Source organism: Rhamphochromis longiceps, linkage group LG6 (assembly GCF_057381845.1).
Source record: "Rhamphochromis longiceps isolate RC_006_pf linkage group LG6, R_longiceps_female_GT1.1, whole genome shotgun sequence".
In the NCBI taxonomy this organism is placed as follows: domain Eukaryota; kingdom Metazoa; phylum Chordata; class Actinopteri; order Cichliformes; family Cichlidae; genus Rhamphochromis; species Rhamphochromis longiceps.
The window spans coordinates 35,961,310-35,980,970 of NC_140562.1; the positions used below are offsets into that span (position 1 = coordinate 35,961,310).

The following is a 19,661-nucleotide window of genomic DNA, read 5'->3' on the forward strand; positions in this document are numbered from 1 at the left end:
TTTCAGTTTTAAAATGACATTTTTTATGTTTACATTTCACCTTAACTGAATTTGACATGTAGATTGCTTAGTGATCAATAAAAAGAGCACATCTCATGAAGCTGATCACATTATATACAATTTTTCCTCTGACAAATTGTACCATATTGCAGCTGAGGGTGCTTGGAAATAATTAGACTGTGAATTATGTTGTGTCAAAACAAAAGCGATAAGGGTGACTGAAAATAAACTCACTGTTTGTTCCATTCCAAAAAGAAGAACTCCTCATCAATATATTGCCCAATTGCACAAAAGAGGCCTACCTTTAAAAAAAACTTTTTAACAAAAGTTCAATATGTTGCTGTGAGGGCAGCATAAAGGAAACACTACATAGAGACACATCTTCTCAGGTGATGTGTGCTTTGTTTCTTTCTGATGTAAAACTAAACAATGATCACATAACACATAATGACACCTAAACCGGTCCCAAAAGTAATATATAAAGGTTGTTGTTGGAATAGTGCATTGTTTCCTTACAGTTTACTTGTGCCCCCTTGTGTTTTTTGGGTGCTATTACTACTCAAAGTGCTTTAAGATCCAGCAGCATTTCATTCTTCTCTTACTCATACTCTGTATGGTTAAAACACACACACACACACACACACACACACACACACACACACACACACACACACACACACACACACACACACACACATATATACACACACACACACACACACACACGGTAGAACAAACATGCAGTAAATGGGAAATGGTTAACAAGAACAATGTGAGCCGAATGCTTAAATGATAATCTAGATTCTGCATAACGTTCAAGTTCAGACTGAAAAGACCTCAAAGGACAAATTTTGTTCTGTGTTCATAATCGGTGACATGTGAGGTAATCATTAACATATCATTGCAGCTGTCCTTCAGCGAGAATGTGTGTTGCTCTTGAGGCCATTTTTTTAAAGCAAACCCAGCTTGGATTTTTTTTTATTAGATTAGGAAATGTTCAATGTGTGGTAAAGTCTTGACAATAAAGAGCACTGGGAATAGAATTTTGTGAACATCTTTTTCTGGGATGGTTACATTCAATACATGTTTACTCAGTTTCATTAGACATTAAATATGAACAGGACAACCAGCTGTTGTGATGGCAAACACATTTATTGTTGTGCATAGGTCATTACAATCCAAATAAAATAATTAATTAAAAACAATAGGAATAAAACAATTCTTAGTAAAGTATATTGTATTATATTCATTGCATTTGCTGACTTGACAGAAAAAAAATGCAGTATTAAAACACAATCAGAAAAAACACAAGTAAAAATGTATTTGTTTTATTACACTAAAATAGAAAAACTGTGTTTACTGGAAATAACATTTAGATCAATAATTATTACTAGTGGAAAAAGTCCCAACTGTCATCAAGCTATAAAATGTATATCTAATAATAGCAGACTAAAATGAAATTTAACAATTTCTTTGTGTGTGTTAAAAGTAAATGGCATTGCTCCAACTGCCCACACATATTTTCAGTGCAAACACCAGCTCACACAGCTACAATATGCACACTGGTCTTCTGTACACAGACAGCCCCCACACACACGCACAAACACAAGCAGAGGCTGATTGGAATCTGACAAATGTAAGTCACATGCATTAGTAAACATCTGCAATCCACCCACAACTCATTTCACTTTCTACTCTTTTAAAAAGCCCTTCTATCCATTTCCTTAGCAGCTTGTTCAAATTAGGATTAATTAGTTCTTTAAAACCTGAATCATGAAATAACTGCCAGAAATCTTTTTTTTTTTTTTGATAATGGAGTGTTTGTTGAACTTTTAGACAAAATATATATAACATTATTTCAAATTTTAATCTGCATATATGAGTTTTAATTTGTATCACATTTGTTACATAAGCCATATTTTTGCAATTTAGTCATTAAATATTTGTCATGCAATTTATATCATTTTTGAGAGTAAAAAAGTCATAAGCCTTCCACCTTATTAAATAAACTTAATTTAACAAACCAAACTTAACTTTATAATACTATGAAACCTATTATGTTCTGAATATCCCCTTGTAGATAATGACCTTGCAGTTTCCAGAAACTTAAATAATGAAGTTGTGACCTCTGTATCTGTTCAAATACCCACTGGTTTCATACAAAGGATTTCTCTTGTTGCTTTACCTCTCCTGTTGCTACTGTTTGTTGGTCGTCTTTTGCTGGTCTTCCGATAATGGGCAGAGCTCTTGCTCCTGGTGGAGGAGAGCCGATGTGCAGCAGAGCTCCCCCCACCAGGAGCAGTATGCTGGCCCCCCAACCCAGGTACAATGCCGGCCCCAGTTCTCTTTTCAAAGGCGCAGCAACATTTGGATCATAGAAGTCCCTGATGATTGCATAGGCAGTTCCACAGATGGGTATCAAGTAGGCAAGCCCAGCCACAATGAAGAGCACCCCTGCTATCCTTTCCAGTCTTGCCTTGGAGTCCTGGTTATTGTCTCCCATGCAGTGAGTACACTTGGCTCCTGACACCCCGAGGATGATGGCCAGAAGACAGAGAAGTAAAGACAGAACTGCGAGGCTCCGGGCTGCTTGGGTAAACATAGGCAGTGCCAGGGTGGAGTCATAGGTCTTGCACTGGATCTGTCCTGTGGTCTGAGACAGACAGTTCATCCACAGTCCTTCCCACAACACCTGGGCAATGACTATCTCTCCACCTACGAATGCAGATACACGCCACAGAGGAGCAGCACACACCAGCGCCCCACAAACCCAACCCAGCAGAGCCAGCACCAAACCCATCAGCTGAAGACCTGTTGATGCCATTGTTGCTTATGAAACTTTAAAAAAAAATACCCAAAAGTGATCTTTTCTTTGAAATACCCTGGTTCAGTTTTTTTCTTTTCTTCTCCACTATATTCCAGTCATTTAAAGGGATTTTAAGCTGTTTGTATGGGTCCCTTCAATTCAGTTCAGTTCAACTGAATTTTATTTATATAGCTCCAAATCACAACAGCAGTTGCCTCAAAGGCACTTCTTCTCCTCAGTGTGCTTTCTTTTTCTTCCAATAGGTATGCTGCAAAGATGAAATCAACTTCAGGAAATTAATTTCATAGAGACACATTTCAAATTTGCTAAGACATAAAGTAGTATCAGAAAATTTACACAGCAGTCAAAATGTAGTCCTTTCAATAACATATCTTACACAAATTTCAACACTTACTTTAATCTGTTATCCACAGACGATGTGATGGTTTGTTAATCATTTGTGTGTTTCTAGTGATGGAGAGTAGCCATATGATGCAAGTAGTTGATGTCTTTCTTCTGTTGTGACTGACCAGTTTGTCTCACACACAGAGATGTAGGAGGGCAGCAGTGTAATAGTGCATACTAAATACACACCACATACACAGAGCTGGTTATGCAAAAAATGAAATAACAGCACAAGGACACTAGGACACTTTGTTACAGACATTGTTGCTTGCTACTATGTTCTCATCTCTTTGAGCTTGAGTGGGCAGAATGAGGCGGAGGATGAAGTCAGGGAGTAGTTTGAAGCTCATTAGCATATGCCAAACTGACTATAGTGGGATACTACAGAATTGGAAAAACTCTAATAAGAACTAAAAGTAACATATTAAATTATATATAATATATAATAAATTATATAATATATTGCTTTATATATTATATAATGTTTTAAGTTTTAAGCTGACAAAAAATTTGTTTGGTTTTTGTAAGTTGTTCTGTGATCAGACAGCCACTAGATGACATTAGAGACACTGCTAACACTACCACACTGGCATAAGGTCCATTTGAGGCCTATGTTTTCATTATTTCCGTGCTACACAGGCTTTCCTGATGGTGATATCCTGTTAACAGTTTTGAATAGCATCCACTTATACTCCTTCTGACACAGCTGGTTTCATTGTTTCAACATGAGGTCCCTTGTTTGTTGTCACTGCTTCTCCAGCTCAAAATAAACCTACTAAATAACGCCAGACTTTCTGAGAGTAAAAACACTGTCTCTGAATAAATTACCTAAAAGTCGAGTCGGCTTCTAAACCTTTGGTCCATTTATAACTCTACATAAATTAGTGTGAAAGTGACAAAATGAACGATAATGAAGGCAATTTAATAATCCATATAACAGGTAATTTAATGGAGTTGTATTTGTTTAATTTTAATTTTAGTATGCACTTTTAAGAGTAATGCTGTGTCTGGTAATGTGTTGTTTGTTTATGAGCTGACGATGTGCAGTGGGAGTTATGAGGGTAAAAACTAAGCAAAATCCATATTTGACATGTCTCACAGCATTAAAGAAACATACAAATAAAACGTGTTAACAGAGAAATGTTTGCTAACACTGTTGAAAAAGACCATTTAAGATGTGAAAATCTGACTCCATATTCAGAATGGATTTCCACCTTACAATATACAGAAATTACTTATAAGAATTACCCATTCCCGCAGTTAATAATCACTGTTGGTGTAAAGGTTTTACAGGACACAATTATCTTTTTTTATTATTTGAGCTATTATTTACTTATGAAAGTGGCCCTTTTGCATTTGGTTGGTTCATACTTAATTCCCACAATATCAGAAAAATGGTAAAAGGGGCCACATTTAAGAGCAAATTGTTGACACCTAGACATAAAAGTCCGAGTTTTTATAGCATTTACTTTGTTATGCTTCTTGTGTTTAGTACAGAACTGAAAGCCTTTGTGATCACTGTATTCAGAATACAATGGGATTAGGTGTGTTCCTCCTGCTTGTTGCAGTTGTAAAGATATAACATTAAATTATAATTCAAATATACTAAGAACACCATAAAACCACTTGCACACATTAAAAAAGAAGTAGCTTTACCATGATGTGAAATGTAATGAAATAGCATAAAATTTAATATGTAAAGTCTATTTTTAAGCAAATTAAAATGCTATTTTGAGCCTACTTATCAACATCTTACCTAAAGTGTGTTTGCCAATTCAGGGTGAGACCCTGTTCTATGGGGGGGAAGTGTGACGGCCAGTGGGCTGGCCTTGTGTTTTGCTTTTTCTTTTACCTGTTTCTTGCAGGTAGGTGGAGCTGACCCAATTACTGATGCAGCACACCTGAGGGGCCAGTCCCAGTGTATATAAAGACACCTTGACTGAACCAGGGTGGCTGGCTTTTGGCTTCCTCTGACGTGTTATGTTTATTTGGAAGTTTCAGTTATGGCTGTTATGTCCTTTAACTTGTGTTTAAGTTGCTTTACCTTATTTTCATTAAATATGTCTTACAGTCTTTAAAAGCCTGTGTGTGGTCTCCCATTTGTTTGTCACTTCCTATGAGCCGGGTTGTGACAGTGTTGCCTTGCAAGATGGCACCGGTGTACGTGGCTTGCCGTCCTCGGCTACATCTGCTTCGCTGCTTCTTACCCTCTCTACGCTCTTTATGGACCTTGGCATTGTATTTTTTTATCCTTTTAGTTGTATGCGCATCTAATGGCTGTGCACTGATTACATACGACAGGCAAACACTTTTAAATCTAAGACTCTCTCATTCCTCTCGGCCTGATCCTTGCTGGAACCTGAGTGACGCCACCGCGCCCCGACCGGACCCTCCGACCGGCTTCCTCCACCTACCTATTCCGAATCTACACAAGAAACGCTATAGGAAACGCGGTAGAAGGAGCGGCCATCGCGTTCGCTTCAGGCTCTACTTTAAAGCCAGAGCCACAGGCTACCCACATGCCAGCCTGGATATTTTATCTTCTTTCCCTCCTTCCCAGGAGCGCTCTGATGCTAAGTTGCTCACCCACCGTTGGATCTGCTTGGCTGACCACGAAGTCTACCCTGCGATTCCAGTGGCATGTTCTCCTGCTCGGGTTTGGATAACATCGCTCCGACGCGGCGTTTGCCGAAGCAACCTAAGTGTCCTACGACGCACCACCCGTGGCGACTTAGCCCCTAGGATACGGATGGCATTGCTTAATGTCAGGTCGCTGGTCAATAAGACCTTTCTTTTAAATGACTTCATCTCCACTAATGGGATTGATGCCTTATTCCTGACTGAAACCTGGATTCGTCCTGGTGAGTTCATCCCTTTTACTGAACTTCTTCCGTCGGACTGTGTTGCTTTTAGCTCACCAAGGCTTACTGGTAGGGGTGGCGGCGTAGCCTCGGTTTTTAAGAATTTGTATGCAGTTCGGCAGCTACCCTCACCTACCTACTCTAGCTTTGAAGTCCAATTATTGGAGATGACTGCATCCACGACCACACTCTGCGTGGTGGTTTATCGACCGCCTAAATATAGCAAATATTTTATCACGGACTTTGCTGATCTCCTAGGCTCCGTTCTTTTTAAGTATGGTTGTGTTTTCATTGTCGGTGATTTTAACATACACACTTGCTGTAAGGATGACTCATTTGCTAAAGACTTCCTTGCCTTAACGGACTCTTTTAACCTGGCTCAGTGGGTTAATGACCCAACGCATGTTAAAGGACATACTTTGGACTTGGTTTTCTCATATGGTCTGGACATTTGTATCAAGGATATAAGTGACGCTGGGATCTCGGATCATTTCCCAGTTATATTTGATACTGGCTTATGCACTAATGAACTACATCCTGCGGCTCCCCTTCGCCCGCTACGTGTAATTAATGCTGAAGCGATGTCAAACTTCTCTATGTCTTTCTTGGATTCTGCATCTGTCACTCTCGACTGTTGTTCTTTTCACTCGGTTGATGACTGTGCTAATTCCTTCCTATCGCTGATTTCTTCAATCCTTGATACTGTTGCCCCCATTAAGATGAAGCGCCCTAGAACCTACTCTCAGTGTTGGCTTAATGACACTACGCGCGCCTTACGTCGCGAGTGTCGGCACGCTGAGAGAAGGTGGAAAAAAGATAAACTTCAGGTTTCCCATGACATGCTACGGACTAGCCGCTTAAAATTCCAAAGTGCTGCTAAAACGGCCAAAGCGTCCTTCTTGTCCAAAATCATCCTGGCCAATGACCATAACCCCCATACCTTATTTAAAATTTTTAAACTCTGTGGTTAACCCTTCCCCGGACATGCCTTTAATTCATTCTCAGGGTCTTTGTGAGCGATTTCAAACTCACTTTTTAAAAAAGGTCTCATCTCTTTAGTCCTCCCTTCCCCCTGCTTTATATCCTCTCCCCATTCCTGAGTGCATTTCAACTTTCCACCAGTTTGAGCCTGTGTCACTTTTGACTCTTAAGCGGCTAGTTGCTCAAATGAATAACACCAATACTGTGCTTGACATTCTTCCATCTCGTTTAGCTAAGGACTGTTTTGATGTAATCGGACCTAGTATCCTATTTCTTATGAACTTTTCCTTGCTCTCAGGCTGTGTTCCTTTGTCCTTTAAGCATGCTGTAGTCCACCCGATTCTTAAAAAAAGAAATTCTGACTGTTATGACCTTTCAAACTATAGACCGATCTCTAAGCTTTCGTTCTTGTCCAAGATCCTGGAGAGACTAGTTCTCTCCCAGCTCCAGGCGTACTTGGACACGAACAATATTGCTGAGAAATTTCAATCTGCCTTTAAGCCATTGCATAGCACTGAAACAGCGTTGGTTAGAGTTCTTAATGATATTCTTGTAATCACTGATACTGGACGCTCTATGGTCCTAGTTTTACTGGACCTCTCTTCGGCCTTTGATATGGTAGACCATAACATTTTATTACTAAGACTTGAGCACACTGTGGGTATTAGAGGCACTGCCCTCGACTGGTTTAAATCATACCTCGCTGATAGATCCTTATCAGTTCACTTAGGCACCTTCTCCTCTTCCTCCGCTCCGGTCTGTTGTGGTGTCCCTCAAGGATCAGTTTTAGGCCCTATTCTCTTCTCATTGTATTTGCTCCCTCTAGGCGCAATCTTTGAAAAATACAATATCGCCTTCCACTGTTATGCCGATGACATACAAATCTATTTTGAACTTACTGACGACCTTGCTGTGTCCCTGCACTACTTTCAAGAATGCATGCGGGAGGTCAAAGAATGGTTCCTGAGTAATTCCCTCGTTTTAAATGATAAGAAGACTGAGATTGTGGTGTTCAACAGTAAAATCCCTCGTGCCCAACTCTGTGCTGCCCTGGGTTCCTTTGCTAGTTTTTCTTGTGACTATGTCAGTAACTTGGGTGTACTGCTGGACAGCTCGCTCAAACTCGATAAGCAAGTGTCTGCTGTAGTGAGATCTAGCTTCCACCAACTGAGCCTTATCTCTAAGGCTAGGCATTATATTCCGCATGAGGACCTGGAGAAGCTTATTCACGCTTTTGTGACCTCCAGGTTGGATTATTGTAACTCCTTGTATTACGGTCTTCCCTCTTCTCTTCTTCTTAGACTGCAAACAGTCCAAAATGCAGCAGCCCGCCTTTTGACTGGTACCAGGAAATTTTGCCATATTACCCCTGTCCTAGCTAGCCTGCATTGGCTGCCCATAAAGTACCGTATTCAATTTAAAATATTACTCCTTACTTTCAAAACTATTAATAAATTAGCGCCAAGTTATCTTAGTGAACTTCTCAAACCACATACTCCTGCTAGAACACTCAGATCTGCCACTCAACTACTTCTGACCCAACCCAGATCTCGACTGAAGTCCTGGGGTGACCGTGCGTTTGCTCTGGCTGCCCCGGTACTGTGGAATACCCTTCCTCTCGACCCCAGCGCATCTGATTCCATTGCACTGTTCAAATCACGATTAAAAACCCACTTATTCAATCTTGCCTTTCCCTCTAGTTAATATTTCTTTTATGATTTTATATCATGCACTTTTATGCTCATTTAAATTCTTGTTTGCTCTGTACCTGTTGCTTTCCTATGTATTAGTGACAGTTATCTGCTTGCATATTTAGTACTTGCTTTGGTCCTATTTCTATTATCCTCCTCCTATACTCTATTTTACTTGTTAAGCACCTTGGCATACCCTTGGTTTTTAAGTGTGCTTTATAAATAAAGTTTATTATTATTATTATTATTATTATTATTAAAGTTTTAGTTTCATTTTTGAAACCTCTGTGTTGTGAATAGTTTCATTTCACTGAAACCCACTGTGGTGAGCAAGAGTTTCATTTCACTGGAAAACACTGTGTTGGAGAGAGCCAGAGACAAAGAACGATAGAGGGTGACTGGCACGCCTCAGTATGAACATACCTGCTGTAGAAGAAAACATTACACGGAATAACAGACAGGTTTTGTGGGTTTTTTCTGTTCCTTTTTTTCCCTACAGCAAGATGGGTTTAACCACGACTGAAGGTTGGTATTTTTACTTTTGTGCATGCACGCATTTTCTAACATGCTTATGTAATCTGATACAGAACCCATGAGTTGTTTTGATTTTTAAAATCGATCCCCACAGACTCCTTTTCCCCAGTGATCGGTGACTTAAGGATTGTTCTGCTGGGGAAAACTGGCTCAGGAAAGAGTGCAACAGGGAATACTATCCTGGGTTACAAAGCTTTTGACGAAGAAATATCTCCATCTTCTGTAACAAAGATGTGTAAGAAAGTGACTGGACATTTTGATGAAAGAACTGTGAGTGTTGTTGACACCCCTGGAATCTTTGACACATCAATTAAAGAAGAGGAACTGAAAAAGGAAATAGAAAAATGCATAATGCTGTCTGTCCCAGGACCCCATATGTTTCTGCTAGTGATCAGATTGGATGTGCGCTTCACAAAAGAAGAGAAGAGTTCTGTTAAATGGATCAAAGAAAACTTTGGGGATGAAGCCTCAAAGTATACAGCAGTGCTTTTCACAAGGGGTGATCAGTTCAAAGAAACATCCATTGAAAACTACTTAGAGCAAAGTCCTGATCTGAAGGAGCTCATCGCTGAGTGTAAAGCTGGGTATGTTGTATTTGACAACACATGCAAGAAAAATCGCACTCAGGTAGCTGATCTGTTTGAAAAGATAGACCAGACAGTGCAATTAAACGGGAACCATTACACCGGCAGCAAATACGAAGAGGCCCAGAAACAGATGAATTGGAACAAATGGTGGCGCAAATGTGGAGACACATTGAACTCTGCAGGTAATTATTTGCTTGTGGCAGGAGCGGCAGGAGCAGCAGCTGCTGCACCTGCAGTTGGTGCTGCTGTAATGGCAGAGGAAGCAGCAGTCGCATCCGTTCGGCCTCTATTAATGTTTGTAGGAGCAGGGATTGTTAAAGGCATTGGGGGCTGGATCAGACCTAAAACAGAGAACAGCTAAGTATTACCAAGCCACAACCTTTATGAAGTCTCTTTATGAAGAAGAGGCTTTTTGTATACAAGGACAAATTCACGCTTGATATTATACCTGCTGTTTTAAACTTTATGAAGATCATCAGGTTTGGTGTACGGTTTATTTCATAATGCTTTTTTTTATTTTTATCATGCAATAGTTTGTTTCCATAGATAATAAAAAAAAGAGAATATTTATTGAAAACATATAGTTATGTAGAGGTGAAGCAAAAAGAAAATGATTCAACATCTCTTAATCATATTTTAATCTGCATTGTCACTACTCTCTCATCTTTGTATTGTATTACAACATTTACAGCACTTTTTAAGTAGTATTTCTTTTTTTTAAATTTGTTTTTCTTGTACAATGGTGCGACTTATTCAAATCATCTGTTGTGTAATGATAAACAAGCTGGACTATGTACCTGAAGTTATCTGATACTTACGGTTCATTATAGATATTTACTGTAAATTCTTGTCAGGATTGGGTTTTTTGTTTTTAAATTTAATGTATAATCTGATTTACAGTTTTATATTTAATTTTACTATAAAAGGGCATTTGAAAGTACATTTTCCACTAAAATCAATGCCATTTCTTGTGCTAATGCCTTCTTTCATTGTTTTAAATAAAGTCATCCACTCTGTACCAGAATGTCATTAGTTCTTTTTTTGCTCATGCCCCACCGCCAAGATTGTGCAAAACCCCCATGCTGAAATTCATCAGTCTTGCTGATATACAACACTAATCATACACTGGCTGACAGCTAAATTACCATGTTATGATATCACATTCAAACTGCATTAAAATAATTAGATTTTACACTTGGTCTGGTTTAGGCTATATGAAAGGTCATAAGGTTTTCTTGGCATAAATGGATGGAAATAAACACAAAACGCATAATAAATAAACAAACCGCACTTATGACAAATGAAACTGAAACAAGAAATGATTCTTGGTACACGTTTTCTTGTAAGATTCATTAGCAAATAATACATAACACTCATTCCATTGCAGGTATTAGTCAAACAGATGAAAATAGACCAATCTAACCTGTAATACAGGTTGTAGGTGTAGTTGGCATTTAAAATATAACTTGTACATTTGAAGCACCACAACTCAGTTTACAACCTTTTCACATCTGAACACACCCGTTATTTGATACTGAGCCTCCTTTCATTTGTAATTTTAAATAAATAATGTTCAGCTTCAGTGTGTTTTGTTCTTAATTGCAGAACAAGTAGCAGTGTCCTTACTTTGATCCTTTTGTGGCTGACAGAAACTAACTACCATTCATTTTAACATCTGTGCTGGTCATGTTTGTACTGATGGTATGCACTGACATTGTTGTAGTGGCAGGACAATGAGGACTTGCTCTGTTTCCGCAGACGTGATGGGTCAATGGACGTCTACCATTGTTTCTCATTTCCTTTGGGGAAATGAGCTCAGAATGCTACTAATAAAAAGTAAAGGAAGCAGTGTGTCAGTTTCTGCGCATTTTAACAGTTATAAGTTACCAAGGTATAATCTATAGGTGAAAAATCTTTTTACATTTGGGTTTTAATATTAATTATTTTGAATCCTACTAAAGAGCCAAAAGAAGTGATACTCACATTCATATATAAAAGATGTAAACGATAAAAAAGACAAACAAGTACATTTCATACCATTTGTTTACTATTAGCTTTAAATTCACATACTCGTTTTGAAACAGAACCTAAACAAGTCACTTACGTATAGTTCCAAACCATAATGTGTGGGATACTAATACTGTATATGGAATATTTCTGTTTTTTATTCAGTGACACAAACTGTAGCCGAACAATATCCTTGCCACTACCCTCCATCTTGTTATACAGGCACGTTTGCTTTAGCCTTGCATTTTATGCCTTTCCAAATGAAAATGGCAGATAAACCGCATAAGATTCCCAGGACAAGTGCAGGGGCGCCTAGAGCCAGGGCCACTGTGGTGTTAGCTCCCACTGCAATGACCACCCCAGCAAACACCAAGACAACAGCAGAAGCTGCGGCCACGCGTATATTCTTTCTTTGAACCTTTTTCTTCCTGATTTTCTTTTCCTCCTGCTTCTGTCTCTCTGCATCCCATATTTTCCTTTCCTCCTCTTTCTTCTGTTCCTCCTCTTGCTTCCTCCGCTCCTCCTCCTCTCTCAGCTTCCTCTGGGCTTTCTCATACATTTCATTTGTGTAGTGCTTACCGCCGTTATCCTGTACCATTTCCTTGATCATGTTGATCAGCTCTTTTACCTGTATGCGGTCATCCACGTCAGTGTTGTTGAAAGCATGATATCTGCGTCCAAATGTGATCGAGAGTCTCCGCAGCTCCTTGCACTCCTTCAGAGCATTGTCAGCTTTAGCTTGATCTTTACACGTAAACAGCATGATTGTGTACATGGAAGCATCGTCTCCAAAGTTATCTTGGATCCACTTAACAGCATTTCTTTCCTCTTCCGTGAACCTTACTCCAAGCCGGATTACCAGTAGGAAAGCATGAGGGCCAGGAACTGACATTTTGACACACTCCTCTATTCTGACTTTTAATTCTTCCTCTGAGATGCCTGTATCAAACAGACCCGGAGTGTCAATAACCTGCACCAAGGTCCCATCCACTTCCCCACTATGCATCTCACAGTGTTTGGTCACAGACACAGGGCTGGGATCCTCTTTGAAGGCAATTCTTCCAAGGATAGTGTTTCCTGTTGCACTCTTCCCTGATCCAGTCTTTCCCACTAAGACTATCCTCAAACCTCCAGACAAATCCAGACCTGTGGTAAAAACAACAGACACAGAATTACTGGCATTTACAAAAAAAAAAATGAATCCTTTCTTTTCTGCCTTGTTAGTCTTAAGTTAGTGTGTTTTTTTTGTTGTTGTTTTTTAATTTAATCTCTGGACTGTCTGGAGAAAAAAAAGCCTTTAGCATATTTTCCTTGAAATATACTATTCATTCATTTGTTGTTATTTAAAAAAAAATAGTAAATAAAACAACATTTATATATTGTTGTTAGTTACTGTTCTTACTGTCTTGGAGCTCCTGTGATCTGTGACCAAATAATTTCCCCTGGGATTAGTAAAGTATTCTGATACATAATTACTGAAATTAGAGTAGAACAGCTACTAGTAGAGTCGAGTGACCAGAGAGAAAATGAAGGAGCATACCATCAAAGTTTTTCAGACCACACCCATCAGACCGAGGTAGAGTTTTCTGCTTCTTTTCTCTGAGTTGTATTTCTGACACAAGTTACACCATTGAGAGAAAAAAAGGTAAGATTAGTCACTGACATCTTTAAGAAGGTCTGTATCTTTTTGACTTTGCCTCTTTTGCCCTTTTCAGTGTATCAATATCACATCCTAGAGTAATTAAATAATTAGTGCATTTTTAAACTAGTTCAGAGAGATGATCTTACCTTCAGCCATTACTTCAGATCTTGCTTTATATGTCCCAGGTGGCCAAGTCAGTTTTTTCAGACCTGAGTTCTGAACTTAGACAAGACAAACGTAGACTGTGTCTCGACACATTTCACATTAAGTTTGTGGGAAACTTCTGGAAGCCTAGGCACCGGGGGCTTCCCATTTCCTTGTATTGTCTTCAGTTTGAAATGTGAAAACTGTCTGTGTAGGCTGTCCGCAGCCCTCTAAATATGGTTAACAGGTTTGTGTTTGGACATTGCTGAGAAGTTTTCATAGCAAACCAACAAAAATATTAAGGTTTCTCATTTAATCGCATAAGAATATTTTATTATTTACATAAAATGTATATATTTTACAATAACTCTATAATGACTTTGCTCTCTTTTTAAAGGAGAGATATTCTTGACCCCCTCATGCTCAAGTTCATCTTATTCTTTTTTTAAAAAATGTAAAGAAATTTAAAATAAAAGAAAAGGATCTGTCTGAGCCTAGAGTTGTAGGTCAGTACAGATGAAAATGGTTTTACTTTGGTAGATGTTTGGTATTTGAAGTAATAATAATGACAGATTGCATTTATATAGCGCTTTTTGAGACCCTCAAAGCACTTTACAATTCCACTATTCATTCACACATTGGTGGAGGCAGCTACAGTTGTAGCCACAGCTACCTGGGGTAGACTGACAGAAGCGAGGCTGCCATATCGTGCCATCGGCCCCTCTGGCCATCACCAGTAGGCAGTAGGTGAAGTGTCTTGCCCAAGGACACAACGACCGACACTGTGCGAGCCAGGGCTCGAACCGGCAACCTTCCGATTATAAGATGAACTGCCAACTCTTGAGCCACGATCACCCATAAGCAAAGTCTCTTGTTTGTTTCCCATTTTAATTGACAAAAAAAGTGAAACTATAAACAAACAGTCAATAGGTAAATAAGAATGGAAGACAAGTGTATTCAAAAATTCATTTCATGCGGATGAATGGAATGCACAAACATTTTAAAAGTACATGTTATTGAAAGTTATTGTTCGCCACATTCTTAGCCATTATTTTCACTTTTTCCATCATAGAACTCACACCTATAGAAAAAGGTCCATTGTGCCATTTAATTGAATGTGTCCAAGTGCTCCAACTAATGTCACCAGAACATATGAGGGGCAACATGCTTCTACACCAAAAGGTCCCTGGCAAGTCTTCGCTCTAGTCTTTGCTTCCCCCCGCACATTTACTCTAGGTTTCCTTTCTTATTGATGTAGTAATACCATCCATTGAATATTACTATGTTCTCTGTTTAACCTAGAATTTCCCTGACTTGGAATCGATTCTAACTCGGGTCATTAAAGAGAGAATATCTTCTCTGAGTCACATATTAGTTTCTTTAAATTTTTTGTTCTCTTTCACATAACCATCAAAGGATTTACCCTCAAGCAAAACAGCATCTGTAAGCAGGACTATGGTTTATGTGGAAGCATCTGCAACAACAGTATCCTGAATCCGCTTCACAGTGTCCTGCTACTCTTGTCTGAACCTCAGTTCAGACTGATCACTAAAAGGAAAGTGTGATGTCCAAGAACTGATTGCTCAATACACTCCTCAGTGTTTACGGTCACTTCATCTTTGCCACTGAATGGTGTGCTACAGAATAATTCAGAAAGTCTGCAACTCTACTGTTGAACTGATACACTTAAAAAAACCAACCAAATATAATCTAGAATTAAATAGATATCATCACTTACAAGGAGTGTAAGCTTATGAATCATCTTAATAAAAAGTAGCTCAGTGTGCCCTAACTAGTACAAATGAGTGGCGGAGACATTAGAGGTCTTTCTGAAAGTGCTATAATTAAGTTCAAGGATATAATTCCTCCACTGTTATCCTCTTTACTCCAACTCCCAACCACCACTGTTTGTTTCACACAGCAAAAATGTACAGTAAAGCTAAAGACATTTTGTAGCATTATGTTTCAGATTTAATGTAAGATAATATACAATAATATTATTTAATATCTATTCCTATTTCAAAATATACAAATAAAAGCTTATTTTTTCAAATCAAGCCAATTTCACTATGCCTGATGTGCAGAGAAAAATTACATATTTGTTTGGTGGTGTGCCGTGTGATTTTTCTAATGTGAAATATGTGCAGTGGCTCCAAATGGTTGGGAAACACTGTCTTAGAATATACACCACCTGGAGGAAAATGTGGTTTTGAATTTGCACTATATACATAAATTTGAACTGAACTAAATGAGGATGGTTCTACTGTGGTACATTGTTACAGTGCGATGAATTTAAAATATTAATATATCTACAAATCTGTTTCACAGTTGTTTCACATATTCTTGAATTGTGATTTGACAAAAAATACTCTATTAAAAAACAGTCACATTAGATTAGAAATGAATGCAACATAAAGTAAATATAAAGTGAATTGAAACGCAATTTAAAACCACCTAATTCCAAATGACAAAGATTTGATGCCCAGTGTGTTAGCCATTATATATTGGCCTTTTTGTTTTGTAAAGGTGTAAGGCCCAAGTAAGCATACTTATTATGCAATTAAAGCCAAGTCCTGAAGCTACTGCCATGAGAAAAGGTGAGGTATAAAACAGCCCTGCACCCAAAAGTGCTGCAGATGTATATAATATCATTTTACACCACTCGTTTAATTTGATCCTCTCCTCTTCTTCCCTTTTTCTTTGCTCTTCCTCCCTCCTCCTCGTTTCCCTTTCTTCTTCAAGCCTCTTCTGGGCTGTCTCATACATCTCATTGGTGTAGTGACTTCCTCCATTCAATTCCACCATTTTCCTCTATTTTATCTACATACACAAATATGAAGCAATTTCACAATACGTAAAATTATTCAACAAATGCTTCCCTCCGAACCTAAATTAATAGTGACTATTTACGCAAAATTTATTAAGGTGAGCTTCACGGATCGGATAAATGTTTGAAAAAAACAAGTAACGCCCCCTTCGCTCACTTACAGAACTTTAAATGCGCGTGCACCAATCGCCCAATGTACAAAGCTGGCAGTCTGAACTGTTGTTCAATTGATATTCTACAAATACTATTACTGCTATCAGTTGACAAAACATTAAACACCTTGTTCCTCCCCTAATGGAGATAGTTCATCAGCTTGTGTGCCCTGTGCACAAAGTAGAGCTAAGTGATCCGGACTAAATGCTACGCCAAGGTTAACGGTGTTACCACTAAAGACGACGTACATCTATTTCTAAGAGCTGTGCAACACAGCCAGGAGCCTTACGAACATAACACCAGGCACTTTTAACTCACTAATGGTGAAGAGACGTTATAAAACAAGTGTTTCGGCAGGTTGCCACATACCTCTGTTAATTTGCACCACGTTTGCAAAAGTTCCTAACGAGTTCTGTCCGCACTTCACAAAAAAGCCTCCAGCTTGTTTGGCGCTGTGAAGCTTTTAATATGAAGCAGCAGCAGCAGGAAGGTGATAGGTTTGTATCAGCGGTAGCTTCACCAGTTTTGAATCAACTGTTGAATTCCGTTGCAGTGCAGGAATCGTTCATCTATCAAAATATTTAAATGTTTTATTTTGAAAGTACCCGTCCAAGTGCTTCCTCTGGTGTGCAGTAGCTGTTAGGTCAGCAGCTTCTTTCACGAAACACATTAATGTCACTGAAAAACACTACTTAAACCAAGAGGAATGACTGACTGAGGAGGCTAAGTATGAAAATGAAAATCAGCCATTATAATTTAAACATTTATTTTATTGTTGCAAAATTATACACTGAGAAACCTTTGAATAAACAAACCCCTGCCCCTAACAGAGAAAGCATGCACATTTTCATTTTATTTTAAAATTAACAAAGTAGTAGTTCAAGTAGTGATTACTGAAAACTATTTCTAAACTCACTCCTGGATCTTTTTTTTTTATTTCCAAGTTCCTCTGTCTATATGACAGAGGATGATAGAAGTTGAGTCATACTGAGGATCATATAAATGACTCAGTAGAGTAAAATAAATATGCTATATGAACAGACTACAAAGTATTTGTTTTTTTAAGTAGTCAGTGTTATGTAACAGAAAACCCTGTCAAGTGATTGGTCAGAAATCGCACCACAGTATTATATAATAAAAAGTACAACCATCACTGGATGCCTGACTTATTTTTTTCTTTGCTGGAGGAGTGGTGTAGGTTTAGTGGTCCTATCTCCCACACTTAAGTAAACATTCCCATTGTGCAATTTAACTGAGAATATCCAAGTGCTCCCCCTATTGCCATGAGAGCATATGATGAAAGGTATGCTCCTGCACCAAAAAATCCCACGGAAGCGATAACAAGCATTTTACACCGCTCGTCTAATTTGATCCTCTCCTCTTCTTCCCTTTTTCTTTGCTCTTCCTCTCTCCTACTCTTTTCCCTTTTTTCTTCAAGCCTCTTCTGGGCTGTCTCGTACATCTCATTGGTGTAGTGACTTCCTCCATTCAATTCCACCATTTGCTCTATTTTATCTAGAAGATTTTTGACCTGTTTTCTGCTTTCTTTCTGATTATTGATGAGTGAATGGTACCTTCCTCCACACTGGTTTATCAGTCTTTGTAGATGTTTACTTTCTTTTACATAGTCTTTCACTGATTTATCCTGCAGCAGGTCACCATGTGTAAACAGAACTATGGTGTATATGGAAGCATCTGAACCAAAGTTATCTTCAATCCACTTCACAGCATCCTGTTCCTCTTGTGTGAACCTTGACTTCAGGCTGATGACTAAAAGGAAAGCATGCGGTCCAGGAACTGACTGTTCAATGCACTCCTCAATTTTTGCTTTCACTTCATCTTGTGTTTTGCTTGTGTCAAACAGCCCTGGAGTGTCAATCACAACAAATTTTCTTCCACTTTTGTCTACCTCTTTTCTGAGACAGCCGTCAGTAACAGACTCAGGTGAAATGTCCTCTTTGAAAGCAGTTGAATCCCCCAGAATGGTGTTTCCAGACGCACTCTTTCCTGATCCTGTTTTACCAACCAGGATGAGTCTCAGTTCTTCATGATTTGCAGAGCCTGTGGAAAATTAATGATAACATTTGAATTATTTGAAGGAGTGTGCATGACTAACATGACTTTTTAAAACCATGTTTTAGGGTAAAGTGAGAAAAGGTTCCGATACAGCTGAAGCAGGTGAATTTTCAGGTAGTTTCACTGACACTAGTGATTCTGTAGTCTCATACTTGCAGCTTTTATATGCTGGTGACCACTTAAATTGAAGTTGTTGTAGATGTTCACTGGAAAAAAAACCAGACTCCAAAAACAGATATGTTGGATGAACAAGGCAAAGTCCAACACTAGGTTAGTTGTTCATATGTGTTGATTAAAAATATATTTAAATAGACACGATGAAATATATTAGAAACAAATCTTCTTCAAATTAAGTCATTTATACTACAGCATAGGTGAACACTTGTTATGTTTATGTATTCATGACAAACCGGCTGTACAAGTTCTTATTCTGCTTACCTCTGTATTGACTTTGGCAGTCAGCAGTTTGTCCACATAATGTCAGTAACATCAGCAGGATGCATCCTTGGATCCAAGCTTTTGCTGCCAACATTTTAGTAAACTAGCATAAAACTTTACATAGAAACGAAAAAAGGAAAAGCATTAAAGGAAAGTCTTTCTAATCAGATCGCAAGTAAATATTGAACTACACTGAGAATATATGTTGAATAAATCATGCCCCAAATTGGGGGCATGTAGACTTTTTATAGAAACTCTATCAATAAAATTCGTCTTCTATCGAAAGATTTAAAGGTTCTATTTTGAACGTACCTGTGCAAGGACTTTCTCTTGTGTACAGTAAACTGCTGGGTCACTAGAATCTTTCAAAGCAGACAGGACACGCCCACTTTGCATTTCCAAGGAAAACAATACTTAAACCAATGTCGGCTGAGCAGCACCAGCCAGTGATGACAAGATGAACAGCATCATGTTCAAGTGAAAAATGTGTGACGGTAGGTCTGCTTTCT

The 19,661-nt window shown here is 38.6% G+C and overlaps 4 protein-coding genes across 4 annotated transcripts; 1 reads left to right on the forward strand and 3 right to left on the reverse strand.

Moving 5' to 3' along the window:
* Positions 1-1,801: 1,801 nt before the first annotated feature.
* Positions 1,802-3,393, reverse strand: LOC146668515 (claudin-4-like). Its single transcript, XM_085410439.1, has one exon. It carries the CDS (start codon positions 2,822-2,824, stop codon positions 2,156-2,158), a length of 669 nt encoding a protein of 222 aa, XP_085266565.1. The 5' UTR covers positions 2,825-3,393; the 3' UTR covers positions 1,802-2,155.
* Positions 3,394-9,049: 5,656 nt separating this feature from the next.
* On the forward strand, positions 9,050-10,913 carry LOC146668516 (GTPase IMAP family member 9-like). Its single transcript, XM_085410442.1, has 2 exons — positions 9,050-9,269; positions 9,373-10,913. The coding sequence occupies exons 1-2, from the start codon at positions 9,158-9,160 to the stop codon at positions 10,224-10,226; spliced, it is 966 nt and encodes a 321-aa protein (XP_085266568.1). The 5' UTR covers positions 9,050-9,157; the 3' UTR covers positions 10,227-10,913.
* Positions 10,914-11,212: 299 nt separating this feature from the next.
* LOC146668517 (GTPase IMAP family member 9-like) lies at positions 11,213-13,789 on the reverse strand. The gene is made up of 3 exons (XM_085410440.1): positions 13,661-13,789; positions 13,413-13,484; positions 11,213-13,018 (listed from the first exon to the last, which is right to left on the reverse strand). The coding sequence occupies exons 1-3, from the start codon at positions 13,668-13,670 to the stop codon at positions 12,087-12,089; spliced, it is 1,014 nt and encodes a 337-aa protein (XP_085266566.1). The 5' UTR covers positions 13,671-13,789; the 3' UTR covers positions 11,213-12,086.
* A 3,632-nt stretch (positions 13,790-17,421) lies between these two features.
* Positions 17,422-19,519, reverse strand: LOC146668518 (GTPase IMAP family member 9-like). The gene is made up of 3 exons (XM_085410443.1): positions 19,465-19,519; positions 19,153-19,266; positions 17,422-18,699 (listed from the first exon to the last, which is right to left on the reverse strand). The coding sequence occupies exons 2-3, from the start codon at positions 19,244-19,246 to the stop codon at positions 17,861-17,863; spliced, it is 933 nt and encodes a 310-aa protein (XP_085266569.1). The 5' UTR covers positions 19,247-19,266; positions 19,465-19,519; the 3' UTR covers positions 17,422-17,860.
* Between the last annotated feature and the right edge of the window lie 142 nt (positions 19,520-19,661).

What these genes read in the sequence shown, in the direction of transcription:
- LOC146668515 (XM_085410439.1), bottom strand. Translation starts at nt 2,824, where the DNA reads ATGGCATCAACAGGTCTTCAGCTGATGGGTTTGGTGCTGGCTCTGCTG.
- LOC146668516 (XM_085410442.1), top strand. Translation starts at nt 9,158, where the DNA reads ATGAACATACCTGCTGTAGAAGAAAACATTACACGGAATAACAGACAG. An exon ending in GGGTTTAACCACGACTGAAG is followed by an intron (nt 9,270 to 9,372) that starts GTTGGTATTTTT and finishes CGATCCCCACAG; the next exon opens with ACTCCTTTTCCCCAGTGATC.
- LOC146668517 (XM_085410440.1), bottom strand. An exon ending in TGGTCTGAAAAACTTTGATG is followed by an intron (nt 13,019 to 13,412) that starts GTATGCTCCTTC and finishes TTTTTACCACAG; the next exon opens with GTCTGGATTTGTCTGGAGGT.
- LOC146668518 (XM_085410443.1), bottom strand. Translation starts at nt 19,246, where the DNA reads ATGTTGGCAGCAAAAGCTTGGATCCAAGGATGCATCCTGCTGATGTTA. An exon ending in CTGCCAAAGTCAATACAGAG is followed by an intron (nt 18,700 to 19,152) that starts GTAAGCAGAATA and finishes AATTTTCCACAG; the next exon opens with GCTCTGCAAATCATGAAGAA.